The sequence below is a fragment of the Onychomys torridus genome, chromosome 6, assembly GCF_903995425.1.
Source record: "Onychomys torridus chromosome 6, mOncTor1.1, whole genome shotgun sequence".
In the NCBI taxonomy this organism is placed as follows: domain Eukaryota; kingdom Metazoa; phylum Chordata; class Mammalia; order Rodentia; family Cricetidae; genus Onychomys; species Onychomys torridus.
Genome location: NC_050448.1, coordinates 80,233,714 through 80,247,851, shown reverse-complemented (window position 1 = coordinate 80,247,851; position 14,138 = coordinate 80,233,714). Strand labels below are relative to the sequence as shown.

General features: G+C 41.5%; 1 protein-coding gene across 2 annotated transcripts; it reads left to right on the top strand.

Moving 5' to 3' along the window:
* Positions 1-1,031: 1,031 nt before the first annotated feature.
* Positions 1,032-10,363, top strand: Ddx20 (DEAD-box helicase 20). Of its 2 annotated transcripts, none has more exons than XM_036191258.1 (12): positions 1,032-1,186; positions 1,379-1,728; positions 2,051-2,145; positions 4,298-4,466; positions 5,043-5,157; positions 5,289-5,431; positions 5,573-5,711; positions 5,798-5,856; positions 7,466-7,548; positions 7,877-7,982; positions 8,069-8,170; positions 8,867-10,363. In XM_036191258.1, exons 2-12 carry the CDS (start codon positions 1,428-1,430, stop codon positions 10,030-10,032), a joined length of 2,478 nt encoding a protein of 825 aa, XP_036047151.1. In that variant the 5' UTR covers positions 1,032-1,186; positions 1,379-1,427; the 3' UTR covers positions 10,033-10,363. The 2 variants fall into 2 exon arrangements, with proteins under 2 accessions (XP_036047151.1, XP_036047150.1); XM_036191257.1 differs by having other exon boundaries at positions 1,273-1,728.
* Positions 10,364-14,138: the final 3,775 nt, after the last annotated feature.

Genomic DNA, 14,138 nt, shown 5'->3' with positions numbered 1-14,138 from the left:
TTATCAGTTGTGAACTTTAGTATAAGTTCTCCTTCCTTCATATGGATAGTGGGTGCTTGCTTAATGTTTTGTAAATTAGGAAGCAAACAGCATCCATCTTCAGTTCCCTGTTCTAGTGAATTTCCTAGCTAGATATTTCAGCACAACTGGGATGTAGGGACATCAGTGCATGTATGGGAAACAAGACCAGAATTATACTTAAGAACAAAGTAGGTTTGTGATAGGTCTTGTCAACTTGCTATTTAGAATCGGCTAGGAGACAAAACTCTATGCAGGTCTATGTGAGCATTTTGAGAGAGGAAAACAGTATTATTGTTTAATGTGTCAGATTTTGTTTTTCCTATGAGGGGCAAAACGGAACAAGTCAGAATAGGTTCCTGTCTTCAGGGGAAGTAAGGGAGACAATAAATATTTTAGGTAGTTGTATCATGAAGAGTGAGTGACCAGGTGCGGTGTGGCACACACCTGTCATCTCAGTATTTGTCAAGTTGAGGCAGGATTTCCAATTTGAGGCCAGCCTGAGCTGCATAGGGAGACTTTGTCTTAAAAAAAAAAAAAAAAAAAAAAAAAGCCAACCAACTAAGCTAATCAAACCAAAAATCAAACAACGGGAATAATCAGAAAGGCCCGGGAGCAGACAGGATGCGGGTGACTGAAGATTTCAAGACAGACCTCTTAAACAAGGTGACCTGTGAGCGGGTCTAGAGGAAGGGGAAGTGCCCACTCGAGATCGGAAGGAAGGGCACACAAAAGATGCGTTGAACCCGGGACGTCTATTAGCCTAGACTTTCAAGAGAGCACTCAAGCAGAGCCTGGGACTTGGCAGTCAGTCCCGTTAGGCTTCCACTTCGAAAGACTATGAGGCTCCGGTCACGCGCTCCGCACGGTGCTAAGGGGCTGGGCCACCGACGTGACAGGGCTGTCCTGGCGTGGTAAACCCCGTCTCGCTGTGTTCCGGGGCGCTGTCTGCGGGCACTGGGAGGGACAGTGAAGACTTCGGCTAGAGCCGGGCGGCTGACCCCAGCGGCGGCGGCGACTGACGCGCGGGCTGCGTCACAAAGCGCGCCCGGAGCGCCGGATTCGGGAGCAGCCAGCGCCGCGCAGCCCGTCCGTCAGAGCCGCGGGAGGCGGGCGGCGCCCACCGCGGGCACGCGACGCCCTCTGCAGGCCGCAGGCGGCAACACTGGTAGCCTCATCTTCCTTCATCTTCCTTCGCTCTTCCCGCCTCTTCCTCAGGCTACATTTTTTTTTTTTTTTTTTTTCCTCCTACAGCGTGTCAGCCTCCGACTTCCGTCCCTCCCCTCCACTTCCAGGCCAGGTGTGTTCGTGTCTTCTCGGCGGAAACTGACAATAAAGTTTTTCCTCTTCTCGCTCCCAGGAGCCCCGCCTCAACTCTAAATATCGCGAGATCTGGAGGCGCGGCTACCATGGCGGCGGCTTTTGAAGCCCCGGCGGCCTTGGCAACCGCGGAGTCGGCTATGGCGGCCGAGCGTGTGGCTGTGCCGCTCCCGGCTGCGGAGCCGGCTCCCAGCTCCCCGTGGAGCCTGCGGACGGCTCACGACATCGGCGGGCCGCGGACGCGTACAGGGGACGTGGTGCTGGCGGAGCCCGCGGATTTCGAGTCGCTGCTACTGTCGCGGCCGGTGCTGGAGGGGCTGCGGGCGGCCGGCTTCGAGAGGCCGTCTCCCGTGCAGCTCAAGGCCATCCCGCTGGGGCGCTGCGGGCTGGGTGAGGACCGGGGTCAGCCGGGGCAGGGGGCGCCATCGCGGGGCTCGGCAAGGCTCTAGGCGCGCCATTGACTTTGCAGCACAGAGTCCACGTTGGAGAAGATGAGCGGTAGAGATTCTGGGACTAAGGGGCTGGAGAAAAGGCTCAGTGGTTGGTTGAGGGACCAGGCGCGCCTCGTGAGCGTTTGAGAATCAACTAGAAAATACAGGTGACAACTAGGTGGTCTTAGGAGAGAACCTGGTCGTTCCCTGATCCCATATAGTGTCTAGTTGCTTCAGTGAATCTGGCTACTGATAGATAATATTTTTTTTTTCTTCCTCAGATTTGATTGTTCAAGCTAAGTCTGGCACTGGGAAAACTTGTGTATTCTCCACCATTGCTCTGGACTCTCTTATTCTTGAAAACTGTAGTACCCAGGTGAGTCTAACTCAGGGTCCAGAGGCGGGTGTGTAGCACGTGGACACTAGCTAGACTTGGGAAAAGCTAACTCCTCACAGATGGTGAGTTTGATGAATGGGAGCCAAACCGTGTGAAAATGAGAGAAGTGAGTATCAGTTTTTTAAATTCGGAATTTTCTATAATTACATCTTGAATATGTGTCAGTTATAATCATTATGCAAGGGTCTGGAGAGATGGCTCAGAGGTTGGGAACACCGACTGCTCTTCCAGAGGTCATGAGTTCAATTCCCAGCACCCACATGGTGGCTCACAAACCATCTGTAATGAGATCTGATGCCCTCATCTGTATACATAATAAATAAATCTTAAAAAAAAATCATTATACAATTAAAAACTTGTAAGATCATTATGCAATTAAAAACTTTACTTACTAGATCGGGGTTAGACATAGAAGGTAGAAGTTTTGGTTTATATAATATGCTATGGCAGAACTTTGTGTGGTTGGGTTTTTTGTTTGTTTTGTTTTTTCAAGAGGGTTTCCCTGTGTAGCCTTGGCTGTCCTGAAACTTGCTCTGGAATTCACAGAGATCCTTTTGCCTCTGCCTCCCAAGTGCTGGGATTAAAGGTGTGCCCTTGTATTTGTTGTCTTGGAACCTTTTTGAGTTCTATATCCACCAAATTCTGGGAGGTATTGAAATACTTCTTAAGGACAGTGGCTAGTCTATTTGTAAATTAGATTGTGTTTGAGAGTTTTGGCTTGTGATACTTAGCAGCATACCAAATCCTACACCTAAGTAAAATTCATATTTTAGTTAAGGTTTTTGATATTATTGAAAGTGTGTGTGTGTGTGTGTGTGTGTGTGTGTGTGTGTGTGTGTATCAAAATAACACTACATAATTTTTTTAAGTTGGGGAATTTCAGAAAAAAGGAGATCAAAGTAACAAAGAACCCCCTGAGTGATGTGTACCCATAGTTAAGGGATGGACTTTTAAAAAAACATTTTTATTATTTCCTAGTCTTTTTTTTTTCCACGCAGTATTTTTTGTTTGTTTGTTTGTTTTGGTTTTTTGAGACAGGGTTTCTCTGTATAGCTTTGCACCTTTCCTAGAACTCAATCTGTAGCCCAGGCTGGCGGTCAAGTCACAGAGATCTGCCTGGCTCTGCCTCCCAAGTGCTGGGATTAAAGGTGTGTGCCACCACTGCCCGGCTCAAGCAGTATTTTCTTATAGTGACAACATGTATGTTCTCCAGTTGTTAGATTGCACTTGTTACTATGTGTGGCTCTCATGGCCTTTGGGACCGTTTAACCCTGGGAGTTAGCTCTGAGATAGATTCCTCTTACAGTTTATCTCATACATGCGCCTTTTTGCTGTTCCTCGTGTGTATCTTAAGGCCTTTGAATTTACTTTTTCTTTTCCTCTGGCATGTCTCACAACTAGCTCTTCTCAAATGTTACTTCCTTATGGAGCTCTTAAAATTCTTTTTGTTTGTTAGAAGAAGGCACACTCCCCATAGTTCTAGATGGACCGAAACTTGCAACATAGACTAGTTTTCAATTTGAGGCAGTCCTCCATTATCTCTCTTCCAGTGTGGTGGAATCACAGGTATATGCCAACACACTTCACTTCAGAGGTGCTTTCTGATCACCCCATTTAAAATGACTTCCCTTGTCAGGTCTTTCTTTTTTCCCTATTTGATTTTTTTAATCATACTTTTTATTACTTACTATTACATGTATATATTTTTTATTTATATTATAACCAAAGAGTGCCAAGAGAGCAGTTCTTTACAACTTGTATGTTTTCTTCCATATGGTAGGTTCTTAATAATTAACTGAGTAAGCTGGGCAGTGGTGGTGCACACGCCTTTAATCCCAGCACTCAGGAGGCAGAGGCAGGTGGGTCTCTGTGACTGAGTTCAAGGACAGCCTGGTCTACAGAGTGAGTTCCAGGACAGCCAGGACTGATTCAAAGAGAAACCCTGTCTCAAATAAATAAATTAAAAAAAAAAATCAAAAAGAAAAAGAAAAAGAAAAAATAAATTAACTGAGTAAATAAATGGAATATTTTTCTCTTGTCTTAAAATGAAAAGTAGTGCAGCATGCAATGAATGTATCACTCATATGTATTCCTCTGACTTGTTAAAGTAATATTTTACAATTTATTTTAGATTTTGATATTGGCTCCCACAAGAGAAATCGCTGTTCAGATACATTCTGTTATTACAGCCATTGGAATAAAAATGGAAGGGTTAGAATGTCATGTCTTTATTGGAGGGACTCCATTATCTCAAGACAAAACCAGACTTAAAAAGTGTCATATTGCTGTTGGATCTCCTGGTAAGTTATTAATACCTGTTGGTATCTGAAGTTCTTGAGGAATTAATTGGACACTGGATGGGAGTCTTTGATAATGGATGGGGATAATGGCTTTCACTAGAAATGAAGAACATTAGACCAATGAGACACGTGGCTGGATTATCAACAGAATCTGTTCATCTCCTTCTAAAGCGTTTTTTGAGAATACACATGGGCTAGGCTTCTGAGATGTGATGTGACTTTGAGGAAACTTGTCTAAGGCATGGATTGAGATTTTTGTTGTTCTTGCTGGTAATTTGCTTGTCAATCACTCAGAATCTAGAATTCAGTGTCTTAGCATTTATTATATCTTTTGATAGCAGTGATGTTTGTTTTCCATATTTATCAGGAATGAAAAGTGTGTAGGGTGGGGGAGGATTCAGACAAGATGAGAATTTAAGATGACTAAGATTGTGAATTAGTGTGTGAATGTGCACTGTGAGGAAATTCAGCAGTATAAAATTCACCTGTGGATAAATACAGTAAAGCATTCCTGAGGTTTGTACAGATTTGATATATCATAAGTATTTCAGGCTTTGCTGTTTGTCTGGTATATAGGTAGAATTAAACAGCTCATAGAACTTGACTACTTGAATCCGGGCAGTGTCCGACTCTTTATTCTTGATGAAGCAGACAAGCTGTTAGAAGAAGGCAGCTTCCAGGAGCAAATAAAGTAAGAAAACCAACTTGACTAGGAAAGTGTGTGGCTAAGTGTCTGTCTGTCTGTCTGTCTGTCTGTAGTTTTCCCAGGTGGTGTTTGCTGTCTGCATAGTTTTCATGGTCTATGTTTTCTTGTATTTACAGTTGGATTTATTCTTCTTTACCTGCCAGTAAACAGATGTTGGCAGTATCTGCTACTTATCCTGAATTTTTGGCTAATGCTTTGACAAGGTATATGAGAGATCCCACATTTGTAAGATTGAATCCCAGTGATCCAAGCCTCATAGGTATGTATAAATTTTACAGTATTAGTTAGTGTATGACATTGTGGAGCTTCCCTTGTCTAGTTGGCCATGACCACATCATAGTTGCCACTGGAATTCATCGGATGTGTTTGTTTTAACTGGGGACTTTTGACTTCTTTGTAGGTTTGAAGCAGTACTACCAAGTTGTCAATTCTTACCCTTTGGCTCATAAGATTTTTGAGGAAAAGACTCAGCACTTACAGGAACTTTTCAGTAGAATTCCGTTTAATCAAGCCTTGGTATTTTCTAATTTGCACAGCAGGTAATATAACTTAAAAAACAAAAACAAAAGAATAGGCGTGGGGCAATAGTTGAAAGTTGTAAATCTCTTTTTTTTTTTTCTTATAGGGCTCAACATTTGGCTGACATCCTTTCTTCTAAAGGTTTTCCTACTGAATGCATTTCAGGCAAGTCCAACTCTTTGTTTTTGTTTAATGTATTGCCTTGAAGCCTTCCACATCAAGAGAAAAACATCACTTTTTGAATTGTTTCATGAATAAAGGAAATTTAGGCTTGTTTTTCATTGGAATTTGATATCAGTCTCCTGGATTTTTTTTTAAAAAATTTTTAAGGAGTAACTTGGTCTGTAGTAACAATTTAGAAAATCAGTAAATCAGAGATACTTAAATTCTCTTAAATACTTTAATTAAAATCTCAGAGTTATATTTGCAAAGAACTTAATTCATTAAAACAAAATTTATCTTCATGGTCTTAAGGCATATTTTGTTTCTTCATATAATCAAGTCATTATTAAAATGCTAAAGTTTAAGCAAGCAGGATTATGTTATTCCATGTGCTCTCAAGGTGAAGGTCATGGGGTTTGAGGCCATATTTGACTATATTAAGATTAAGGCCAGTGTGAGTGGCATAGTAAGACCCTGTCATAGAAAACCATGCTAAGACTAGCTGAGTTATCTTCTCTGCTCCCTACCATCAGACTTGGTCTTTCATGTGCTAGGTAAGTACTCTCCTCTAAAGCTATACCTCCAGCTGGTGAATTGACTTTAATGGTCTATGGAAGGCAAAAGTGACTCACTTCATCCACAGAGTTTATTAATTGCTGGATTAACAGAAAAAATGTAAAGGAATTTTTGGTTAATGAGATCCTTTCAGTTTTATATGTTGTAGTGTAATTTTTATTTATTATTTTTTTTTCTCGAGACAGGGTTTCTCTGTGTAGCTTTGAGCCTTTCCTGGAACTCACTCTGTATTGCAGGTTGGCCTCGAACTCACAAAGATCCGCCTGGCTCTGCCTCCCCAGTGCTGGGATTAAAGGCATGTGCTACCACCGCCCGGCCCTGTAGTGTAATTCTTAACTTGTTTGCTGGAACATATTCAGTAGGAGATACTAGGGAGACTAATTTCCTAATGGGCTGCTAGCTTAACCCTGGATCACATTTCAAAACCAGCTTTGTAGGCTATAGAGAGGACTCAGTGTTAAAAGCACTTCTTGTGCAATCATGTACATAGGAGTTTGGACCCCAGCACCCACCCACATAACAAGCTAGGTGGTTTTGCTCCTGGGGATCTGATGGCCTCTCCTGGCCTCTGAATGCATGCAGCTGTACACAGTCAGGCCCACAGAGTCTTAAAATAAGATTGGTAAATAGTTGGTAAGAACTTTTTTCCTAAGAGCTTCTTATTTGTTAAACTTCGTAATGTCACCATTTAAAATTGGTTTTTGAATTTCAAATTGATTACCTAAACTGTACTTTGAAAAATACTAACTTTAGATTTTAGCACTCAGATTTGCATAGGATAGAATTAACTGGTTGGTGTATTTCTTCAAAACAGTAAGACTGGGAATTATGATTCTTTCTTATTGTGGATTTGATAAATGTATCTTAAGTTTTTGTTGCTGTTTTTGAGATGGGATCTTATGGAGTCTAGGCTGGCCTTGAACTCTGTCTCTTTCTGCCTCAACCTCTTGAGTGCAAGGATGACAGACATCAGGTGTGCGCTACCATGCCCGACTTGCTTAGGAGTTGTAAAATGCCTTTGTTTGGGTCTCTCTAGGTAACATGAATCAGAATCAGCGCCTTGACGCTATGGCTAAACTGAAGCAGTTTCATTGCAGAGTCCTCATTTCTACAGACTTGGTAAAGCTCCTGGGAGGTCTGAGGGACTGTCGGGTCTTGGTGTGTGTTATCACTACTTGCCATCCTAGTTCATGTATCTAGCAGGTGCCAGAGATTAAAAATTAGCTTTCCAGTTCGGGGGGGGGGGGGGGGAGGAAGTGCTTTCTTAAAATGCCTTTAATATTTAAGATTTGTTTTTGAAATAGTTTAGTCCTAGTTAGTTATTAGAAATAGAATTTTTCCCTCCAAATCCTAAATATTTGCCTGTTTTAAATCTGACTTTTGGTTATATGAGAAGAGCATACATTGGTGGCCATGCTGTAATTAATACAAACAATTGTCTTTTAAGACCTCCCGTGGGATTGATGCTGAGAAGGTGAATCTGGTAGTGAATCTGGATGTGCCGTTAGACTGGGAGACATATATGCATCGGATTGGCAGAGCTGGCCGCTTTGGTAAGGAAAAGGAAGTTTAGGGCTTTAACGAGATGACTGTTGTTGTTTCTGTGGACATGAGTTTCTGTGTCACTCCATTCTCTCAGGAACGTTGGGACTGACAGTGACCTACTGCTGTAGGGGGGAAGAAGAAAATACGATGATGAAAATTGCCCAGAAATGTAATATCAACCTTCTCCCTTTACCAGGTGTGTGTTTCTGTTTCCTTTTGACATTCTTCTAGTTTTATTTATTTATTGTTTGTTTGTTTGTTTGTTTGTTTGTTTGTTTTGAGATAGGGTCTCTTCGTAGTTCTTTCTGTCCTGATACTCACTTTGTAGACCAGATTAGCCTTGAACTTACAGAGATGCCTGCCTCTGCCTCTCAAGTGCTGGGATCAGAGTCGTGCGCCACCATGCCTAGCTTCCTTTTGAATCAAAAGTTTTGACATTCTTACAGTTGTAGTGATGGTAGGCATATTAAAAATAATAGCACATAGTGTCTATTATGTCTACTGTATATATGTTAATTCATTTAATTCTCACCACAGGCTTGTGAGGTACATGCTGTTGCTAATCGATGTCTTGTAGATTAGGACATTTAAGCATATGTTAATATGTAGGCTAAGTAAAAGTGTTAACAGCTGATAGAGAAGATAAGTAACTATTTGACACATGAAAAGTATTCTACTGCATTAGAGCCAAAGCTATAGGCTTTGCAGTTTTATTTTTGAGACAGTGTCTTACTGTGTAGCCCTGACTGGCCTGATTTGTGATATGTAGACCAGGCAGGCCTCTAACTCACAGAGATCCACCTGTCTCTGCCCCCAGGATGTTAGGATTAAAGGTGTGCACTACCATGCCTGGGCTGAGAATTTTAATTCATATTCTTTCTTTTATATATAGATCCCATTCCTCCTGGCCTGATGGAAGAATGCTTGGATTGGGATGTGGAAGTTAAAGCTGCCATGCATACGTGCATCTTACCAAGCATACCTACCCAGTCCACCAAAAAGCAAGTTCACAAACTGGAGAGAGCCTTCCAAACTCAAAGAATTCCTGGTAACCAAATGCCTTCCCCTAGAAATACTTCTGTATCTACAGTATCAGCCAAATCAAAACACAGTAGCAAACAAAAGCTTCCTGTGAAAAGCTACTCAGAGTGTGGAAACATAGAAAAGACTGTTCCACCCGAAGAGTTGGGCTGTACCACACAATTGGAAGAGCAAGTGAAGAGTTCTGTTCAGACCACTGTTGAGGACTCCTCCAGTAGCAGCCAGCAGCAGGCCAAAGAAGCTTCACCTGGCTCACTCCCTAAGATTCCTTGCCTCTCTTCCTTCAAAGTCCATCAGCCGTGCACTTTGACTTTTGCAGAACTGGTAGAGGATTATGAGCACTATATTAAAGAGGGGTTAGAAAAACCTGTGGAAATTATCCGCCACTACACGGGGCCTGGGGCTCAGACTGTGAATCCTCAGAATGGTTTTGTGAGAAATAGACTTCCTGAAGATAGAGTACAGATACTGGCGAGTAGTAGCCAGTCTGGGGACTCAGAGAGTGAGAGCGATTCTTGCAGCTCAAGGACTTCTTCCCAGAGCAAAGGCAATAAGTCTTTCTTGGAAGGCTCTTCTGACACTCAGTTGAAAGACTCTGAATGTCCACCTGTGGGTGGACCTCTCTCTTTGGAACAAGTTCTGAATGGAAATGATACTTCAACTCAAGTGGAGTATCAAGAATCTCCTGAAACCCAGGTGAAGGCCAGGCATAAAGAAGGAGCTAACCAAAGATCTAAGCAGAGTCGGAGAAACCCGCCACGGCGCTCCTCTTACCGAGTCCAGACAGAACCCCAGGAAGAGGGTTGGTATGACTGTCACAGGGAGACAAATGCGAGTTTCTCTGATACCTACCAGGATTATGAGGAGTACTGGAGAGCATATTACAGGGCATGGCAGGAATATTATGCTGCTGCTTCCCACTCATACTATTGGAATGCTCAGAGACATCCAAGTTGGATGGCTGCCTACCATATGAATACAGTTTATCTACAAGAAATGATGCGTAGTAACCAGTGATGTTAGAATGTGCCTGAAACCATTGACTGTCAACAGATAATTGGAATGCATTCTTCACCTAGAGCAAGTGGGGTATGGTGGCATTTTGGAGGAACTTGAGAGGACTCTGAGGCTTTCTACTGGGACACAACTATTTTTCAGATTCTTTTGACTTAGTCCAGGAATATTCTTTTTTTTCAATTTCATCAGACTTGCAAGAGAATTTAGAACTTGGATCTAAAGACCCCCAGGATGTCACTTCATGTAGACTGTTCCCAAAAGAAACCTTTTAAAAGGTGACATATATGGCACTCCTTACTTAAAAAAATAAAAAGTTAAAATTTGAATGTAATGTTATTCTGTGGACTTCCTTACAGAAGGATTGCACTACATTTCTGTATTGCTGCATTCTCATGGGAATTTGATCATGGTGGACCTTTGAGGATTAGGCAGGAAGGAATCTAAATGTTCTCTGCTTCCAGTGGTAGTTTCATTAGTTGTGAAAACAGATTTAGGTGAATGTTCTGGATGTTTTCTGTTCATCTTCCTGAAGAAGCTGTGGAGGCTGCCCACGTTTCACTGTGTTAAGTAGGTCAGTGTCATCTGTGGCTGCCTTCTGCTGCTCACGGAATGGGCAGCTTCTTGTTTCTTGAGTTCTAAATGAGTCTCTTAGAAGACATAGATAGGTCGACCCAAGAACATTTCTTATTCCGTAAATGGGATTGTGAACAAAATTTAAAAGGGCTCCTGGGTCCTCTGAAGTGCATCTATGCAACCCAGGTTGAGACTTGATGTGAGATACATAGATGTGGACTTGCTAGTTCTGTTGGTAGGCTAATGGAAAGTTCTAGCTCTTAGTGTTGAGTGTTTGCTAGAAGATAAGTTCATTCTGTTCTGACTCTTCTAATAGTATGTCCTGATATCGTTAATCTGTGCTAAAGAGTTTTTTTTTCTTCTTGAATGCTAGGATCTAAGAGGAGCTTTCATTTTTCAGAGCTGGTAGTGAATCTACAAATTACGATTTAGAAAAGTTTATAATTAGAGGCTAAATGTTCTTTTATCATTAAGCTTTTTGGTCTGGGATCCTGCTGTGAAATAGATTTTAGGTGAGAGAATCGCTTATGTATTGGGAAATTATTCACTTTAAGAAAGGAAAGTTCTTTGCTGTGTACATATTTAGCAGTATAGACCTTTATACCCAGTGTCAGCAAACACCCACAGCCATTTTCATTTAATGTGGAAGATCCCTAGGATATAGTCTTACAGTGTTCAGCTTGAATTTCTGTGATTTGGCATGGTCAGTCATGTACAGAAAAGTCAATGCTATACTTGTGAAGTTAGATGAAATAATTTGGCAAACAGATTGAGTCTAATATATTACTAAGATAATAGAGATTTTAATTACACACTTAAATAAGATCCTGTCATTACTTTGTAATTGAACTCACCTCTTTCTATCCTTCCCCTGCAACAGAGCCAACTTCATAGTTTGTCATTGCTAGGGGATTTTAATTAGGATACACTACTGCATCCTAATTAGGGAGGAGGCATTAGTCTTGAAATTAATTGGATTCTCTCTAGGTTTGTTTTGTTTACCTTTTTTTTTTTTTGGATAGAAAATTACTTTTAGTTACTCCAAAGAATAATGTGCAATCTTAGAGTTATCCAGAGGAGCAGGCTTCCTCAAGGTCTCTGTAAATGTTACCACTGAACGCCTAATTTAAGCTTCACGTAGTTACAGGGCTGGAGAGAGAGCTGGTAAGCACACCTGCCACTTGCCACCAAGCTTGATGACCTGACTTCGATCTTCATGGAAGGAGTTGTCCACTGACTGCCAGGAGCACACTCTATCCCATACACTAAGTAAATGGAAAACAAAAACCTCTCAAATCCCAACAGCAAGTATATGAATGAAAGCTTTAGAAATTTGAGGCACTTTGAAAGCGGGCTGATAGCAGCTGTTTCCATTCCAGGTAGTGGTAGTTGCAGAGGAGAAAGTGGAAGACATTCACTACCACTTGTGCGTAGCTTACTGTGTGTGTGTTGGGACATTTTGCTAGGAACCTTCAGTCAGGTGTGTGGCCACGTAACATGTTAGGAACCATGCACACAGGTTTTCTGTAAAGTCAGTTGAGAACTTGTATCATAAAAAGAAAACTTGTCCTGATGAAGATATTCTATCTACTTTTACACCTTGTACAGTCATCTAACCTCTCTGAACCCAGCTTTCTCAATAAAATGAGATATTGTATTAGATTTTTAGGGTTCCTTGTAAGATTTAATTTTCATATGATTCATAATGAGAAAGTATTTTATGAGAAAGGTAATTCAAATTTGTAAATAAGAGTCTATCTAGGTAATTCTTGAACTTTCAAAATTTCCAGTCCATTACTATAAGTTCAGGTTAAGCTTGAATTAGCATTCATTATTACATACAGAGATCTTAGAGAAACTTACTTCTTTGGATAGTAGTATTTTTTTTTCTATTTATGCAAATATGTGTGTGAGAGCCCACAGAGGCTAGAAGAGGGTGCTGGATCCCTTGGAACTGGAGTTCAAGGCAGTTGTGAGCTGCCCAACATGGCTGCTGGGAACAGAACCCGGGTCCTCTGAAGAACAGCCAGTGCTGCTAACCACTGAGCCACCTCTCCAGCCCCTTTGGATAATTCTGAGAATACAAGTTACTTGTTTAGTGAATTTTTAAATAAAAGTATGTGTCTTTGAGGTAAACTTCAGTCCCAGAACACTAAAAGTAATTGAATAAGAATGATTGTACTGTGGGTCATGTCTAAAGGAATGATTTGGAACAAGTTTTTGAGGGCTTTTCCCATTTCCTTTTAAATATAAAATAACTTACATTTTTCATGGCTATTTTTGACACCCCTGCCACAAGACAAAGGTCTTGTCTTGTTGGGGCAGAATGTGTATCTTTTGAACAAGTGTGTGCATACTACTTGACATTTAGTGCTTTAAAAGTTTTATTAAGAAAAGGTTGGAGCTGGGCAATGGTGGTGCACACCTTTAATCCCAGCACTTGGGAGACAGAGCCAGGCGGATCTCTGTGAGTTCAAGGCCAGCATGGGCTACAGAGTGAGTTCCAGGAAAGGTGCAAAGCTATACAGAGAAACTCTTGGAAAAAAAATAAATAAAGAGTTGGGTATAGTGGCACACACACGAGGCAGAGGCAGGTGGATCTCTTGAGTTCAAGGCCAGCCTGGTCTACATAGTTCCAGTATAATCAGAGCTACATAGTGAGAAAAGTTTTATTTTAATTTTGTGTGTGCCTGCATGTCATGGTGCGTGGGTAGAGATCAGAGGCTAATTTAACAGGAGTCAATTCTCTCCTTTTATCTTATAAATCTGGGAATCAAAACTCAGCATTAAACCTGCAAAGGTTTTACACACTGAGTGCTTGTTAATGAGAAAGAATTGATGAAAGCAGGCAGAGTTGCTGAGTACATTTACTTTCCAGTTTTTGTCCAGATTATTTGAGCTATGGGTCTTTAGTGACACCTAGTGGGTAGTAAGGATGTGAATGTCAGTGCTTACAATGAATTTCATAATAGACTTGGACTTTTGAGCATTCTGTGTTTCTTCTTTTACTGTTTCCATTGGTTGGGATCTGGTGGTTTTGGAGAATGAAAAGGATTTAAATTTGTGCTGTGGCATGGCCGAACGTGAAAATGCTTCTCTCACATGAACAGAACTATTAGAGTTAGACAGATCTTTATTTATTTATTTATTTTTGAGCTGGGGATCGAACCCAGGGCCTTGCGCTTGCTAGGCGAGTGCTCTACCACTGAGCTAAATCCCCAACCCTAGACAGATCTTAAAAGGTACTTAATCCTGCCCTAGTCCCCTTTAAAGTCAAGAAAGGAACTGAAGGGAAGAAGTAAAAGGTGACAGATGTGAAGTCACCAACATGTGATGAACCTGAGCTTGTGCTTCTCTTTACCAGCATTTAATGTCGGGGCGTGGGCAGAGGGAGGGAGAGAGAGAGAGAAGAGAGAGAAAGAGAGAAGAGAGGGGAGAGAGGAGAGAGGTTTGTTTTAGACCTTGGTCTAAGCAGAGCAAATATTAGAGGAAGCCTTAGTAGAACCAATACTGATATATAAAGACAGATTTTT

Coding starts and splice junctions, on each gene's coding strand:
- Ddx20 (XM_036191258.1), top strand. CDS start 1,428: ATGGCGGCGGCTTTTGAAGCCCCGGCGGCCTTGGCAACCGCGGAGTCG. Junction 4,467..5,042: donor TATTGCTGTTGGATCTCCTG/GTAAGTTATTAA, acceptor TCTGGTATATAG/GTAGAATTAAACAGCTCATA. Junction 5,158..5,288: donor AGCTTCCAGGAGCAAATAAA/GTAAGAAAACCA, acceptor TTGTATTTACAG/TTGGATTTATTCTTCTTTAC.